The sequence below is a fragment of the Anarhichas minor genome, unplaced genomic scaffold (genome assembly GCF_050575085.1).
Source record: "Anarhichas minor isolate MPS153535 unplaced genomic scaffold, ASM5057508v1 ptg000074l, whole genome shotgun sequence".
Classification (NCBI taxonomy): Eukaryota; Metazoa; Chordata; class Actinopteri; order Perciformes; family Anarhichadidae; genus Anarhichas; species Anarhichas minor.
The window spans coordinates 11,714,994-11,731,452 of NW_027466520.1; the positions used below are offsets into that span (position 1 = coordinate 11,714,994).

The 16,459-nt window shown below is 42.6% G+C and overlaps 2 protein-coding genes across 3 annotated transcripts; one reads left to right on the forward strand and one right to left on the reverse strand.

Annotated features, from left to right (window-relative positions):
- Window positions 1–218: 218 nt before the first annotated feature.
- On the reverse strand, window positions 219–8,389 carry tm9sf1 (transmembrane 9 superfamily member 1). 2 transcript variants are annotated; one of them, XM_076080459.1, is made up of 9 exons: window positions 7,890–8,389; window positions 5,781–5,992; window positions 4,967–5,098; window positions 4,490–4,612; window positions 3,893–4,251; window positions 3,191–3,345; window positions 2,822–3,007; window positions 1,763–2,036; window positions 219–1,263 (listed from the first exon to the last, which is right to left on the reverse strand). In XM_076080459.1, exons 2-9 carry the CDS (start codon window positions 5,985–5,987, stop codon window positions 870–872), a joined length of 1,830 nt encoding a protein of 609 aa, XP_075936574.1. In that variant the 5' UTR covers window positions 5,988–5,992; window positions 7,890–8,389; the 3' UTR covers window positions 219–869. The 2 variants fall into 2 exon arrangements, with proteins under 2 accessions (XP_075936574.1, XP_075936573.1); XM_076080458.1 differs by having other exon boundaries at window positions 5,781–5,995.
- Window positions 8,390–8,455: 66 nt separating this feature from the next.
- Window positions 8,456–13,390, forward strand: fen1 (flap structure-specific endonuclease 1). Its single transcript, XM_076080460.1, has 12 exons — window positions 8,456–8,617; window positions 9,093–9,200; window positions 9,831–9,933; window positions 10,101–10,203; window positions 10,422–10,485; window positions 10,705–10,814; window positions 11,124–11,260; window positions 11,609–11,675; window positions 11,932–12,063; window positions 12,162–12,313; window positions 12,757–12,871; window positions 13,078–13,390. Exons 2-12 carry the CDS (start codon window positions 9,119–9,121, stop codon window positions 13,153–13,155), a joined length of 1,143 nt encoding a protein of 380 aa, XP_075936575.1. The 5' UTR covers window positions 8,456–8,617; window positions 9,093–9,118; the 3' UTR covers window positions 13,156–13,390.
- Window positions 13,391–16,459: the final 3,069 nt, after the last annotated feature.

Here is a 16,459-nt window from a genome sequence, read left to right on the forward strand (position 1 = left end):
TGTGATGTAACTGCGGTTTTTGGAAAAAAGTTTAGTACGCAAGCTATCAAGACGAATGAGGCAGTATGTCAACATTGGCAATAACACACCTGGAAGCTGGACTATAAATGAAACATTTTTGGTGAATGTAATACTCATTTGGCTGTACAGGAAGTTTGGACCCTTATAAAAGAATGCAAGGAAAAATAAAATCACCCCAGAGTTGTTTGCTGGCAATATTGTATTAAAAGCATTTTATTGAAAATACTATTTACATCAGAAATTGAGTCAATGGTGACAAGAGTACAATAACAATATTGCTACCATCAAAATGCTCTTTACTCTACAACGCATCATCCCTCTTACTCACTGCAGGGCCCTGTGGAGCTTCACAGGGCCAGTGCAAAACATACGTTTTATATTCTATTTGAATATTGTGAGCAGGGGGGAGTAGGACAAGTAAATAACACTTGCACTGCTGCATAAATAATCCAAACTACTGTATGAGTCAGCTGTCTCGGTGGGTAACTGGTGTAATGTGGGAAATAAAGGCTAGATCCTGCCAAGCCTCGATGTACCATGAAGTAGGACTTGGAGCAGTGGACGGCACACTACATCATACAATGATGACATCCATTCACTGACATATCTCATACATTTTACCCAGCCACTCTTTAATGAACTCCCTTTGTACCAAAATATCCCATTTAATCCTTAAATACAAGGTAAGTCCAACCAATGATCCCTTATTACAATAGTTCAATCCTGTCAAATAAAGGTAAAGGCCCATGTGTCTCCTCCCTCATTAGAGATGTGTGTTTTGTATGACAAAGCAAAAGAGGATAATGAGGATGTGTGCTATGAGGAAGTGTTTGTTTATCTCTGCGTGTCTAGTCCATCTTGAGGCTCCGGTAGATGTAGCGAATGAACGCCAGCGAGGCCCAGAACGACACGCTACCCAGCATCAGGGAGAAGACCATCGCCGTGAGCAGAGAGTAGCCGAAGAACTCGGTGCTCTGCACCAGGCCGCTCATAGACGACCGGTTCCGGTAGTAGAAGACGGAGTACACGAAGATGAAGAGGCCGGTGGAGCCGGTGCTCAGGACACTCCGCCACCACCACCGGTGGTCCTCGCCCGACAACAGGAAGTAGGTGAGCGCGACCGAGATGCAGGCGCCCACTGAGAGGAGGATGGCGAAGACGCACAGCAGGATGCCGTACAGGGTGTAGTACTCTCTGCCCCAAACCGTGGCGAAGATGTAGTACAGCTCCACTGAGATGGCACTGAGGGAGGACATTGATAGGAAGGAGGAATGAGTGTGTAGAAAATGGCATTCAATAGGCTGTACTTATAACATTTACTTTTTCCCCCCATCGGGTGGATGAATCCTAATAAAAGGAATTGTGGGCGCTTACTCATCAGTCAAGATGACACAACAGTAACAAACATTTACATGTATAGATTTCACTCATTATCCAAACCACTCTGGGCATAAATAATACAAAAGTTAAGTTACAGAACACAAATATAAATGATAATTTAATTCTTTGACAATTAAATTTCCTACATTTCCATTCTTCACATAAACATTTTAATATATAAATACTGAATAATTCATATTAACTGTTGAATAAAGAGTTGGAGTGAAGCTCTTTTTTTATCTTAATCTTATATTTAATCCATTCACTTCTCTGCTTTATGACTATGAAGAGGCGGGACTTAATGCCATTGAATTCCCCCTTTGATCGAAGCACCTCTTTTCCACACATGAAGACACCTCACCTGAATGGCAGGAAGCCGCCGATGGCCATGTGCACGGCCGTGTGTTTGTACCAGGGCTGTGTCGGGATCTGCCGGGCGATGTTGCGCGTGCGACAGGGCGCCTGGAAGCTGCCGGCTCGGTTCTTTCCCACAATGCCGCCGATGACGGTGAGTGGGAAGCCCACCAGCACCCAGGTACCCAGAATGAGGAGCACGGTGGTGGCCGGCAGAGCCTGAGTGGAGCCGCTCCACCAGTGGATCGAGTTCACAACACTCCACGTCAGGAACAGAGGAGCTGTGGGAATGAAGGACGGCCATTGTTTTTAATCATTCTTTGAGAAAACGTGCCTCAGAGTATTTGTTAGAAATGTTTTAAATGATGAAAACATAATGAGATACAGCTGTTTAATGACTAAATGAGACCACGTTTTATGTGCCAGGGGGCATATTCTCTTTTCAAACAACTTCCTGAACCTGGAAACTGTGCAACTGCAAAGTGTGACTGCATAATAGATAAATAAATACATTATTAACCGAGTAGAATAGCATTGTCACATTGTACAGAACACTAATGAAGACTGACATAATACACTAGCGGTGCCCTTACCTATCCAGCTTGTTCCTTTAGAAAGGACACTATGAAAATCTATAAAAGCTCTAAAAAGCTATTAGGCCTGTGTGAAATAAATCCAGTTTCTCTTCTAAATGTTAAAAGCAAAGGCAAAACCTCAATTGAGACAGGAGGAAATTAACCATGGCTGCATGGATAGATATATAAACATCAAGCTATTGGCGGTGAGGAGATCATCTGAATCCATTACAGGCAAATTCAGTGAAGTTGTTTCACACTTCAGTCCAAGTTCTCTATGAACTTTCCCGCCCTGCCGCTCTTACACACACACACACACACACACACACACACACACACACACACACACACACACACACACACACACACACACACACACACACACACACACACACACACACACACACACACACACACACACACACACACACACACACACACACACACACACACAGTGTGCAGTGATCCCACAACCTTCGTATCGCACTCACCGGAGAAGAGCGACGAGGTGAGGATGATGTTCCACACCCAGCGCTGGCCGTTGATCTGCGTGTAGAAGCTACAGGACACGTAGCCGGACACACAGCTGGTCAGAGCGTACAGCACGATAGCCGTGGAGTTGATGGAGCCATGGCGATGCACATTGAACATCCCCAGCAATGCCATTAAGATGATTCCTATCGTAATCAGGAGACATTTGAGTGATTAGACTCCTGTAGTAGTACAAAAACTCAGAACTAGTCCGCTCAAGTTTCAAACAGGAACAATGGCAGTCGCTGACACCGTTTTGGATTTTAACAGCCCTGCGTGTGTCCACGTTGAGCCGCTGTGTTTGGGTGTATTTGAGAATGCATGCTCACCTGTGGCAAGGGTAAGGAACTGAGCGCCCACTCCCAGCACGGCACACAGCAGGCTTTTGTACGGGGGAAACCTGAAGACATCCGTGTGTATGATCTTCCAGCCGTTGTCTCCCTGATCCAGATCATCACAGCCGCCCTCTTCCTCCACGTTGTACCTGCAGGTGAAGGAAAAAACGGGTTCACCAACGATGTCATCATGTAGGAGTCACCCCACAAGTTTCTGCTTAGTTCCAGGTGAAAGTGCATCTCTGGTCCATAAGGGCTGGGGTGAATCATCACAAGACACAGAGTGCACAAATAAAAGCTCAAAACATCTCAATGTTGTGTAACCTTATACGCTCTATTTCAGGAGCGCTACACATATGCAGGAACGAAGATGTCTGAGGGGAAGCCTGTCTTCTGTTTGCAAGTAAAGAACATCTAAACTACCCGGTACCCACACTCAGACTTATGTATAGTTTACAGCGTTATGCTGTAAAGATTGATTTTCTGTTGGTTGACTAATCTGCTATTGCATTGTAAACAAATAAAACCTCTGGTAACTATATTCAAGATAGTTTAACAGGTTTTTAGGTTTTTGCTCTAAGATTACATTTAACACCCAAAGTGATACTGGTTTGTTCTCCAGTATAAACTTTCATATTAAAGACAGTTTCCCATACATTGGCCCAGACATATCCTTGATTAATTTCCCTGACTGACCTGGCAAAGTCATTCTTCAGGACCCGCATGAGGATGATGATGACGAAGCCCAGCAGCAGCACCACCAGCACCAGCGAGTTAATAATGGAGAGCCAGTGGATCTCCAGCGTTTTGGGGAAGAACGAGTAGTCTCGGAGACGCTCGGCTCTCCGGCCGTGAGGCAGAGTGGACTCGAACCAGCGCACGCTGTAGGTGTGGGTGACCGTCAGGCTGCCTCCACCCACCCCGACTCCACCCACCGCTGCACCCGCCCCCTCCTCCAGGGGAACAGGTTTGACGTCTTTCACTGAAACATTGGCGAAGATCACAGAGTCGCCGTTGTACTCGATGTTGAAGTCGAGGTGGGTCCACAAACCCACCTGGTGGAGGGGAGAGAAGAAGGCGGGGACACAGACGCAGCGGGAACACAAGAGAGACAAAAGAGAAAAAGAAAGAGGAGGGGGGGGGAGATAAGAAGAATAACACGGATTGGCGTTCAGCTGAAACAGGAGCTTTGCATGAAGATAAAACCTTAGACAGTCTTTCTATCTTCCTCTTTGTTTCCCTCATATAATCCAACGTACGACACAAAGTCCTCGGGAGCACCAAGAGGTTTACCTTGTGGCTGTGAGGCAGGAAGCCGCTCTCCTCTATGTATCCCACAAACCCCCAGATTGGAATGTCATCCAGGACAAATTCAAAGTAGAACAGCTCCTCGATGGCCTCACGAAGTTCGTCCACCTGACGCACACAGAACATATCCAGGATCACACCCCGTGTGTTCTTAAGGGCCACGGCCTTATTATTCTTAAACTACATCACAATAGACTAGCATACTCAAGAGAACCACTTTCTGAGGAAATGTTAAGCAACGATAACCATCAAAAGGTAGTTCCATAAAAGGGTCGTTGTCTTGCAACATCTGCCACATTGTGATCAATTGACATACAGTAGTTTCAATTCAAGTTCAAGCTATTTAATGAATGGTAAAGAGTTTAAATCTACCATGTGCCCAGAGTATTGAAGCTTAACCATCGACATCTGATAGTACACAGTGTTAAGTTCAAACTATCCCGGCCTTGTGTAAATAAATACCTGTTTCTCTGAAAGTGTGAGCTTGCAAAGGGTCTTTTTCTCCACGTTCTCTTTGAATCGGATGTAATATATTGACTCTGCCATCCTGTCACCGTCCAACACTTCTCCCAGACTCAGGGACTTGTGGTGCACCTGAAGAAGAAGAAGCGTTACAATATGATCAACAGAGCCTTAAGAAGCAGCACAAAGCACGAGTTGGTCACAAGTAGAAGTTGAAGTACCATAACTGTGGGTAATAAGTTACTGCTGTTGTAAATTTGGGTCTCACTGCCACCGACCGCACTTTGACTAATTACTTTTCTTCAAGGCCATGAGTCATTTATTAATAAACCCTAAACAAAAAGGGAAAATTTCTCAACAGCAAAACATGATATACTTTATATAACCTGGGTATATTATTTCAAGTGTCGAAAATTTGATTTAACACATTTCTATAGCAAATTAACACCAATTTCTCTTCCTGTAAAAGGTTCATTTTTTTCATTCTGTATTCATCAAAATGGGTTAATAGATTTTGTGACACTCCAACCAAGGCCTCTTCAGTGAAGTCCCCCCCCCCCCCCCCAAAAAGTCTCAAATAAAGTCTCTCTCAATGCTACGTCCTGCTCCAAAGGAAACACATGCACACAGGAACAAATGCTATTCTAAAAATGATCTTATGACAACATCTACATTTTATGGCCAGATGGAAATACAGTGCGTTTCAGATAAAAGACTGTGTCATCCTTACATACGTGACTACATTTAGCATGACAAAATAATCTCCAGTTTCTTTGTGGACTTCAGAACAGTGAAACAGAACAAAAACACTGACCTTCTCAGGCCTGCAAACAGGCAGGGTGTAGTAGTGATATGTCTCCTGGGGGTTATGATAAGGGCCCACTTTGTTGACATAGAGAGTCACGTTGTCTCCCTGCTTGTAGCCCACTGCCCAGCCTGAGAACAAGCACAGGATCAAGACGCAGTGCAGGCCCATCGTCCTCTGGCAGCCACCTAGCAGGTGTCCTGTTCCGCACTGCATAACCTCTGCTGCAAAGATCGGACAGTTCGTGAGGGACAGCAGGTGTGATTTAAACCAAGATGGTCTGTCCTGTGACTTAAAAGTATGCCTCTTGTATAAAGTCGTGCCAGTTAGATCTGATGAGTTATGTGACAAGTGGAGAATTTTATGCAACGTCACTGCAACATTTATGCAACATTTTACCAAAGGCAGCGGAGAACTGAGACACTGTAACCGCCATGAGTTACAATGTATTTCATCAGTTGGATCAGTCTAAGGGGGGGATTTCAACAGAATTAAAGAATTAAATGAGCTCCGTTGGCTTTTATCCGTCTGTTATGAGTTTTTGAGACACAAACTGACATTTCCCAAAAATGTTATTTTGCTAATACTACAAGGGTCTCCTTAGAATTCCTGAGTGGGATGTTGCTTTCAATTTGAATATGTATTGGAAACATATTGTGTCCACAGCATGCTAACATCGCATGCTAATATTCATTAGCAGCATATTTTGAAAGGGTTGTTGCAGCAGAGTGTGATGCTACAGCGCTATTGGTCATTTTTATTTATTTTAGGAAAGTCCTGTATTAGCAGCAAGTAGGCCAACTTATTCAAAACTGATGACCTATCATTCTATGTATTTAAAGAATTAATTTAGCCTGTCCCCAACCTCACAAAGCACAGCCGGTCTCATCACTTCTGGGCTGTATAATAAGAGAATATAAGAGTTTGATCCAAAGTCAGAACTGATGTAGCATCTACTGGTGAACTGTCACAACGATGCAACATGCACCGGATGTCTGTATGCTGCAGTTTTAATGCAATTACAATCCAGATGATAACCATTTATGTTCGGTGTTGTGCATCCACATGCTGACTCAGTGTTAACATTGAGGAAAAAGTTAGACTGTTGTTTGGTTTCAATAGGGGTGCATGTGAAGGATGGTGCATGTGAAGGATGGTGCATGTAAAAGATGGTGCATGTGAAAGATGGTGCATGTGAAAGATGGTGCATGTGAAGGATGGTGCACGTGAAGGATGGGTCACGTGAAGGATGGGTCACGTGAAGGATGGGTCACGTGAAGGATGGGGCACGTGAAGGATGGTGCACGTGAAGGATGGGGCACGTGCATGTTGGTGCACGTGCATGTTGGTGCACGTGAAGGATGGTGCATGTGAAGGATGGTGCATGTGAAGGATGGTGCATGTGAAAGATGGTGCATGTGAAAGATGGTGCATGTGAAGGACGGTGCATGTGAAGGATGGTGCATGTGCATGTTGGTGCATGTGCATGTTGGTGCATGTGAAGGATGGGGCATGTGAAGGATGGTGCATGTGAAGGATGGTGCATGTGAAGGATGGTGCATGTGCTTGCCAGATGGTGTGCATGCTGTTCTCACACTAAAATGTGGATTCAGCTGGTTTCTGACCAGAGTTGGCACTGGCCTGGGTATGCTCTCTGTGGAGAATCAGCTAAAAAGGGTAAGTCTCAAGAAGCTACCCACTTGTCAATGATCTTCTGTTATGCCCCCTATACCTATGTTTCCCCCCCTAACCCTGTAAGTCTATAGACAGGATTTAACACAAAACTATATCAGCTGGACCAGTGACAACAGCAGTAACAACTGATGACTTTAGCCAAACCAGCCGTGCTTTTATAAACTATTTGTACTAACATCTAGTGAGTTAGCTAATAGCTAAATTGGCTATTTCCTACTGCACTGCAACTCCTACGTGTCTGGCAGTATCCATGTAAAGAGACGTGAAAGTACATGAAGGGCCTCACTGATTCATGAAAAACAAACAACTTATCTCCATCAACGCTGCTTATTTCCAAAGAGGCACGGTGCATTTTCGTGTTCAGGCCTGACTCACAAAGACAGAGAAAGACTACAGGCAAGAAGTTAGAAAAATCTGCGCTACCGGTATGGTTGCTCCGTCAGTTCCGATGCTGCAAAACCCGTCTGTCCACCGTATCCCTCGGACTCCAGGCCCCGACAGTCCCCTCTCCGCTCCGATGTGCGCCGATGCTGGAGCTCAATGTAAAGACTGAACGCCACAGCTAAACATCTCGGGAATCCTCAATGCGACGCACCGACGTGTTATGCATTCATTGCAATCGTACCCGGGTACACCGAGTACTTTCATTGACACACGAGACAGCGAAGAAGAGAGGTCCGACTCCACGTCACCTTAAAAAATAAAAAATAAGGACGACTCCGTGGAGTTTTCCGGAGTGGGCGGAGAAACCAAAACACACCTCCGACGTTACCGGTTATTCACAGCCCGTGAAATGTTCCTCTCACCCACCACTTGAAATTAACGTGGCTTATTTTACGCCTTAACCGAAATCTAACATTAAACCCGTTTGACCGCCTACATAAGCCACTCTATTATTTTGCTGTATTGACCGGATTTCCTTCAACCTCAATGAACCAATCGGAAGCCCTTCCAGCACTTCCTTGTTAGAACCCAGACCCGGTTAATCAAACCGGCACAATCGATGCGCAGTTGTGCGGCGTCTTTAACTATGCCATAATCGATAGATTGATAGGTGATGTCTGCTAATTGATTTCCCGCGAAAGAGACGCAATTCCTCGCGCCCGAGACGCTGGGACAAGTGTGCAAACCCGAGTGTTAAACGCTTACTGGTGAGTTGAACACAGTTTAGCGGTATAAACCCTAATTCAGCATGTAAATGATAGCGACGGTACTATAACTGTCCGCTAATAGCATGTACATTATGAATAAATCAGACGTTAGTGTTTAGTGTTAGCCCCCCAACTGAAGCTCTGTGCAGCAAAGCTACTTGCCAGGACACGTTCTGTACAACAACCCAATTTCCTTTAAAGAAATTACCATTTAATTTGGACGTCTATCACTGTAAATCCACACTCTAATAACAATCTGACATTATGTTTAGCTGTTACCAGTAGCTAGCGTTTAATTCGGCATGCGTCCGACGAAGCAGCACACATGTAAACAAAGTTACACTTTTAAAACCGACTCGTGTGATGCTGTCTCTCGTTGGGGGACTTCAAGTCTCATGTACCAGTTATTTGAACCCCGACAAAGTGTGCTTATCCTGATCATATAACACATAATAGTTATTTCATTGTTTTTCAGACTTTGGTGATTTTCAGACCAACACAATGGGAATTCATGGACTTGCTAAGCTGATTGCGGACCAGGCCCCTGGTGCCATCAAAGAGCAAGACATCAAGAACTACTTTGGTAACTGTCACAGGGCCCTTCCTCTGCAAACTGATGATGATGAGGCCTGCATATGAAATATTATTGAGATCAGATGAAAGGTTAATTATCTAATTTGGGCACATTGGATCAATTCTGTATTCTATGATATTGAAATACAACAAAGATGAGGGATGGAAATAGATTATAATCACTTATAGAAATGACATGTCAGCCATGTCACATTGGAGGTTTGGGTAATTCAATAAAGATGAATTGAGCCCGGAACTAAATTAATCAATAATTACCCAGCCATTTCTTTTCATAGTGGTGTACAGATAGTTGTACAGATATCTCTTTCAGTCTGCCATCTGATTCTTTATGAAAAAGGTAACATGTAAAGCTCCAGTTGTGTCATCTGAATAATTGTGTGCAGTGAGTTTTATTCAGACCACACTGTGCATCTTTTACTTAATGCAGGCCATGCTGAACTTATGGGTGAACCAACGGATCTTATATACTTTCTTTACTTTATAATATAGCGAATGAAGGCTTGCATGAAAACCAGTTTAGATGGCGTTAAGTTATTCTACTTAATGCCATTGTTCTGATAACCTCTGCTGTTTCAAACATGTCAGATAATTAGCTATCTGCTTTTCTGAACTTTTGCAGGCCGTAAAATTGCTATAGATGCCTCCATGTGTATCTACCAGTTCCTGATTGCAGTGCGACAGGACGGTAACGTCCTGCAGAATGAGGATGGCGAGACGACGAGGTGAGACCCCCCCCCCCCCCCCACAACACAGGCACTTTACCCTGTGAAGTCATAGTAGGAGACACATAAGAGATACGGGAGCTCTTGGATTGCTCCAAGATCAGGCAGCTCAAGTCTCGGGCAGAAGGCTGGAATATTTTTCTTACCTGTTTGCTCTTTTCCCTCAGCCACCTGATGGGAATGTTCTACCGGACGATCCGCATGCTGGAATATGGCATCAAACCCGTGTACGTCTTTGACGGCAAGCCCCCACAGCTCAAGTCAGCAGAGGTGAGTGTGGGCTCTGACCTCGCTGTAATCTTGTTCCCCTGTATATCAAACAATGTAGTCAGAACTGTTACATGATGATTTTTGAGTTTCTTAAAGTGGCATTGAGTGTTACTCTCTGTCATTTGTTATTGACATAATGACCTTTTGTAAGCTACATCATCTGTCTCTTGTTTTGTCTTCCTCTCACTCCGTCTTTGCTCTGCTTGTCTCCCCCCCAGCTGGAGAAGAGAGGGGAGAGGAGGGCAGAAGCCGAGAAGATGCTTGCTCAAGCTCAGGAACTGGGTACCGTTGATGCTTTTTAACACTTGAGTTCAGAATACTCCTTGTTGGTGCCGGTCTGGCTTTACCCGACATGTTTTCATGTCGGGCCTGACCCTGTAAACCAATAAGATCAGTCTAGATATGTATTATATGATGAGCTGTAATTACATCGTAGAGATTGTGAAAAAAAACGTTTTACTTTTGTTAAAATGTCTGCAAAACTGGTTTGTCTCAACCCAGGGGAACAAGAGAATATTGACAAATTCTCCAAGCGTCTGGTAAAAGTCACCAGACAGCACAACGATGAGTGCAAGAAGCTGCTGACCCTGATGGGAGTTCCCTACGTTGAGGTTAGATCATCTCGCACTTCGCTACTCTTGCTTACTTTAAGGATATTTCCACATTTTTATTGAAGTTGATTTTGCTAACTAGTTTCGAGGACTTTTTCCCCCACGGGGATGCTTTTTTCTGCACTCTTTCTTACGTTTTCATCATCATTTGTACAGTTGCGTGTTTATTGTCAGAATAGGCTTTAAATACGCAAAGTGTACTTTTAAAATTTCAACTGCCTTCCCCCGTGTTAGAGAAATAATTAGCAACAGGAGAGGTCTGGGTGAATAATTCTTTGAAAATGTAATTTGATGTGTTTTGTATTGAAGGCTCCATGTGAGGCGGAGGCCAGCTGTGCCGCTCTGGTTAAAGCCGGGAAGGTGTTCGCCACAGCAACAGAGGACATGGATGGACTGACCTTTGGGACAAATGTCCTGCTCAGACACCTCACCGCCAGCGAAGCAAAGTAATGCAGTTACTCCATCGTCCCTTTGCACTGCTGGGCTCTGTAGCAGAGACGTTCTGAGAATAGAGATGGCTGGATATTATGGTTTGATGTCTATTGATGTAACCTGTGAATTAATCCTATTTCTATACTGGATGACGATAAAATTCAATCTGCAATTTAACAATCCATAATTGTCTTACAAGTACTACAGCCATAAAACTAGTAGTAGTACTTCTCTCTACATTTTCTCCTGTCTTATTAAAGGACAAAATTTACTCATATGGAACAGCTTTTGAAGATGGCGTTATTGTTTGTTTCACCGTGAGTCATTAGTAATCTCACCGTCAAGATATTTATTTGTTTTAGGAAACTTCCCATCCAAGAGTTCCACTTCAGTCGCATCCTGCAGGACATCGGCCTGACCAATGAACAGGTAAAGTTTTTTTCTGACTTTGAGAAAGATGCTGCAGATGATGTAATGACAGCGTCACTTTTAATCTTGGGTGAAATTCAAGCGCCACATTGTCTGCTTTTATCATGCCGATTGTGCACACTGTCATGAAACTGCAAATTGTTCACAGAAACACTCTGCTGGTAATTAGAACTGTAAGAGCTGTGGGAAATGTACAGCAGGGACATTTCTGTCTTCCTTGCATTAACTACTCCAATCTTTCCGCGGTCCATCCCAGTTCATAGACCTGTGTATTCTGCTGGGCTGCGACTACTGTGGCACCATCAAGGGAATTGGCCCCAAGAGAGCCATCGACCTGATCAAACAACATGGCAGCATTGAGGAGATCCTAGAAAACATTGACTCCAAAGTAAGTTGATGTGTGCTGCGATCCAGACGTTGGGGCAGCTAAACAATGGGGGGGGGAGTTTGGCTCTGATTCTTTGTGTCGTGTGTGCCTTCATGCAGAAGCACCCTGCTCCAGAGGACTGGCTCTACAAAGAGGCCAGGGGTTTGTTTCTGAATTCAGAAGTGGTGGATTGCTCCACAGTGGAGTTGAAGTGGAGCGAGCCGGATGAGGACGCTCTGATCCAGTTCATGTGCAACGAGAAACAGTTCAGGTGAAACCACCAGCAGACTCATCTCAGAACTGTCCCCCAATGCTGGGTTCATCTTCCCTGCTTGCTTTTTGAGTTTTCCTGCATCGATGATCCTCGGTTGTTGAAATATGACCAGACAAACTGGTTAGACAACATCCGACCACTAGGCTGCACTGCTGGCCACGTAGAGGCTGCGTTTATGGTTCTAGCATCACTTGAGCACACAGCCTCTCTACATATAGTATGAGGTTTATAGTCCATAATAAAGTGTATTCATGACGGACTCTTTACAGTGAACCCTGATGGTTGTTTTGTTACTGACTTCTTCTGAATGCTGCTTTTAGATGCTTGTTTTTATTGCTGAGAAAAGACATGATGGGAAGTTCAGCTGGAAATAACATTGTACATAAGATGACATGTCATTTTGTTTGCATGAATTGATTTATTTGCGTATGTGTACGCAGTGAGGACAGGATGCGCAACGGCTGTAAGAAGATTTTGAAGAGCCGACAGGGCAGCACACAGGGACGACTGGACTCTTTCTTCTCTATCACTGGATCGCTGTCCTCCAAACGCAAGGTACATTTAGAACGACTACAGTGCAGCTGTGCGTTTCCAAAATGATGAGATGATAAGACTTGATCTATAATCAGAGCTGTTCAGCTCGCTGCTTCATTTTGATGCCTGCGAATGTTGTCAAATGTTCCTTTTCTTACACCAAGTTGATGTTGTACATCTTCTGAATGTTGGACTCATCCGTTCCATTTCTTTGGCCTTACTTTTAGGAACCTGAGCTCAAAGGATCAGCAAAAAAGAAGCAGAAGACAGGAGCCACGCCAGGCAAATTTAAGAAGGGGAAATAGATGCTACCTTGTTTGTTTTGGGGAAGTAACTATTAGACATGAGGAACACCTATTGAATATAGAAATGAACATAGAGCTCCAGGTGAGGAAGCTGCAACACAATGAGAGGTTGTGTGTGGTGATTAGTTCAGCTGATCAACTGTGTTTATACAAGACCAAAAAAAACAGTTTGTGTGTTTTATTAAAGTGTGTGTTCTGTTATTGAATAAAAATTATGAAGTTTTTTTTTTTTTAACGCAATGTGTTATTAGCATTTTTTATTATGATTATTGTTATTATTCTGCCTGGCACGGCAATTTTTTGTGTCTGTTCTTCCAGGCCGTAGCCAGTACTCCTGTACCAAACACACACACACACACACAGAATCAACTGAACTGGTCCACAGCCGCACGCAGACTGAAGACAAACACCACTATGTGTATAAGCAACAGCATAATTTAAATAGGATGGACCATAAAGAAGAATTAAATAATGTATAAAAGGGAAATAAGAGCGTGTCTTTATGTAAGCCTTGACTCCTATGTTTCCATGAGCTTCATATGGTTCAAATATTTTTAAGTCTCAACACAGACAACTGAAAATAAGTCACATTTATAACGTTCCCCTACAGAGAATATGGTTTAATATGTGGGGTATTCATACAGTGCAAACAGTCTATGTACTGAAATGACAAATCAAGACTTATTGTTATATATATATATAAATCCACGTGATTAGGAGTCCAGTTAATAGTGCATTATTAATGATCCTCAGGAGGACATCACATTAACTGCAGGACAACTAAAATTCAATGTACATGCTATTCATTGAGGCAGATACTTGTTTGTGAAGTTTCCCACACGTTTAGTTGGTGTTGACACTCTGAATGTGATGAGGAACCTTTGTTTTAGCTGTGTGGCTTATCAACCAGACTAATAAGGGGAAGTGGTGGAGGGTGAGCCATGTACAACGCCCTCAATAAATGATTGTTTTTTACTAAAAAAAAGACGCTCACTAAAACAGATGTGTGTTGTATCTGGAAATAAAAAATTTTGCTTTCTAACCAAATTAAAGTTTAAGTTATTCTGTTGTGTCTAAGGGCCATTTTAAGAGTTTTTAAACATATTTAGATGATTATCTGGATAATATTGTGAGTCGCTGTTATTTTGGCCATGATAATCACCATATGAAATTTTCATATCGTCCCATGCCAAATCTATACCTTATATAAATTAATTAAAATTTATGAATTGGATCAGATGACTTGGAGTGCTGCAGTCACTTGTATTGTTAATGTGAAGAAGTCACACTCACATAATGCAGCTGCTCTTAAGTAACAAATGTTTTCTGAATATTTTGATAGAAACTCAATCAAAGTCATCTGAGAATTGATAGGCCTGACAGAACATGATGTTTTTGTTTGAGTGTTTTCTTTGGGACATATTCAATTAATTTACGAACCAAAATTAATTTGGAACTGGAAAGTATTTCCAGTTTTCTTTGTTATAACTTAACTCCTAATGGCAATGCAGTGATGATTAAAGAATTATATTGATAGTCAACCCTTCAGAAAGTGGATGTGACTTTCAAGACAATGCAAGAGCTGGAACGGAGACAAGCAATTAGTTTCGTAATGACGCGAACCAAACCATGCGGTTTTTCAACACTTCTCCCCTAAAAAGTATTTCACCATTATCTAAAGTCTTGAAATTGTACATTGTTACAGGAAAATTACACCACCATATCTTTGTATGTTTTCAGTGTGCTGCACCTGTATGACAAAAAAGAAAACAAAAATTCTATTTTCAAATATTTCTGATAGATTGGTTGCATTCCTCCCTTGATCCGGAAGTTGCCATAAGCAGCAATTCCCCCCTCCGGGTCATCACCTGTTTTGAAGTAAGACATGCAGTGTGAACTTGGGTTTATTTCAAGACAATCAGCAGAAGTAGATAATCTAGATATGTAACTCCTGTTACTTAGTGCCTCTTGCATCACTCATATATGTGGTCTGACATGTATACTGTAACTTGAACAGCTATATCCTTCTCGTGTGCATTTCTGCACTACAGCATTTCTACATGATCACTATTCCTAAGCCTCAACAGTTGGAGATCACTAAAGCACTAAAATAGATATATAAAGTTAATCACCAATTACAGTGTTAAGATGTAACGTTAGTAACCTAACTTGTGTTTACTTGTGCTCTTATTGAACCGATAGGACCGCAAATAGGACGATTATCAAAAGGGAGCGAAAACGCCGACGTGTGTTCAAGACGATGAACAATTAAGGTAACGCTAACTAACGTTACCTGTGTGTTATCTCAGGAGCAACACTAAAACCAGATCAAACTTATTTTAGTGTTGAACGTTAGTCCATTAGCTTAATTTCTGCACCGAGTGGAAGTTCCTCAATTGCAGCACTTTGCTTGAAAATTTGAAGACCTAGCCTGCTTTTCTCAGCTTCCTGTTAGAGATTTACAAAAATGTTGCAGTACATTCATGTGTGCTGTCGATGAAATTCATACAGTGTGATCAATGACTTATGAATACCCTTTTACAGAAATGTAAGTTTTTTTTCATTTCACAGGAAAAAGAATCATCTAAGTTGGTTCTTGCTGTATTTTGGAAGAGGTGATGTCACCAATCAGGAGCAACATTTGAATCACAATTTGATGACAATTGACACGGTTGTGGAAGTGTTTTAGTGTTAAACTCATAATTAAAGCTAAATGATGATTGTTGCTTATTCTGTCATAAATATGTATCCTATTATATGGAGAAATTCTTAAGATTTGATGCCAAGCTTTCAGGGGCTTTAAATTTGGTCATTGAGGTGCAACCCAGATATGTACTAAATATGACATTTTACTGTAAATACACTAATATCAAGTAAGACATAAAATGTAATGACCACCAACTGCAAATAGACAAAAACATAAATACAGCAAAAATGTTGTGACGGGGAACAATAGCCGGGCTGCATCTTATTACACCAGTTAAATTTAAATACAAAGTGACTTCTACTACAAAGCCAACAACGCACCTACCAGGAGACTCTGAGCCACAGGGCTCTGAAGAGCTCACAGTCAGGGGAGCAGAGTTAAAAACCAGACAAGCCACACCAAAATGTCACAGGAGACTGTCCAATGAAGTAAGACAATGGTACAAAAACACCATAGAGTCAAAATCAGAATCCAGAACCAAGGTCCAAAATACTAGAAAACTACCCAGAAATGATCCCTCAACCAGTAAAGACATGAACAGACAAAAGAGAGCACACACACTGAAAACACAAGCGAGGAAGGTTTATTAGACACAGG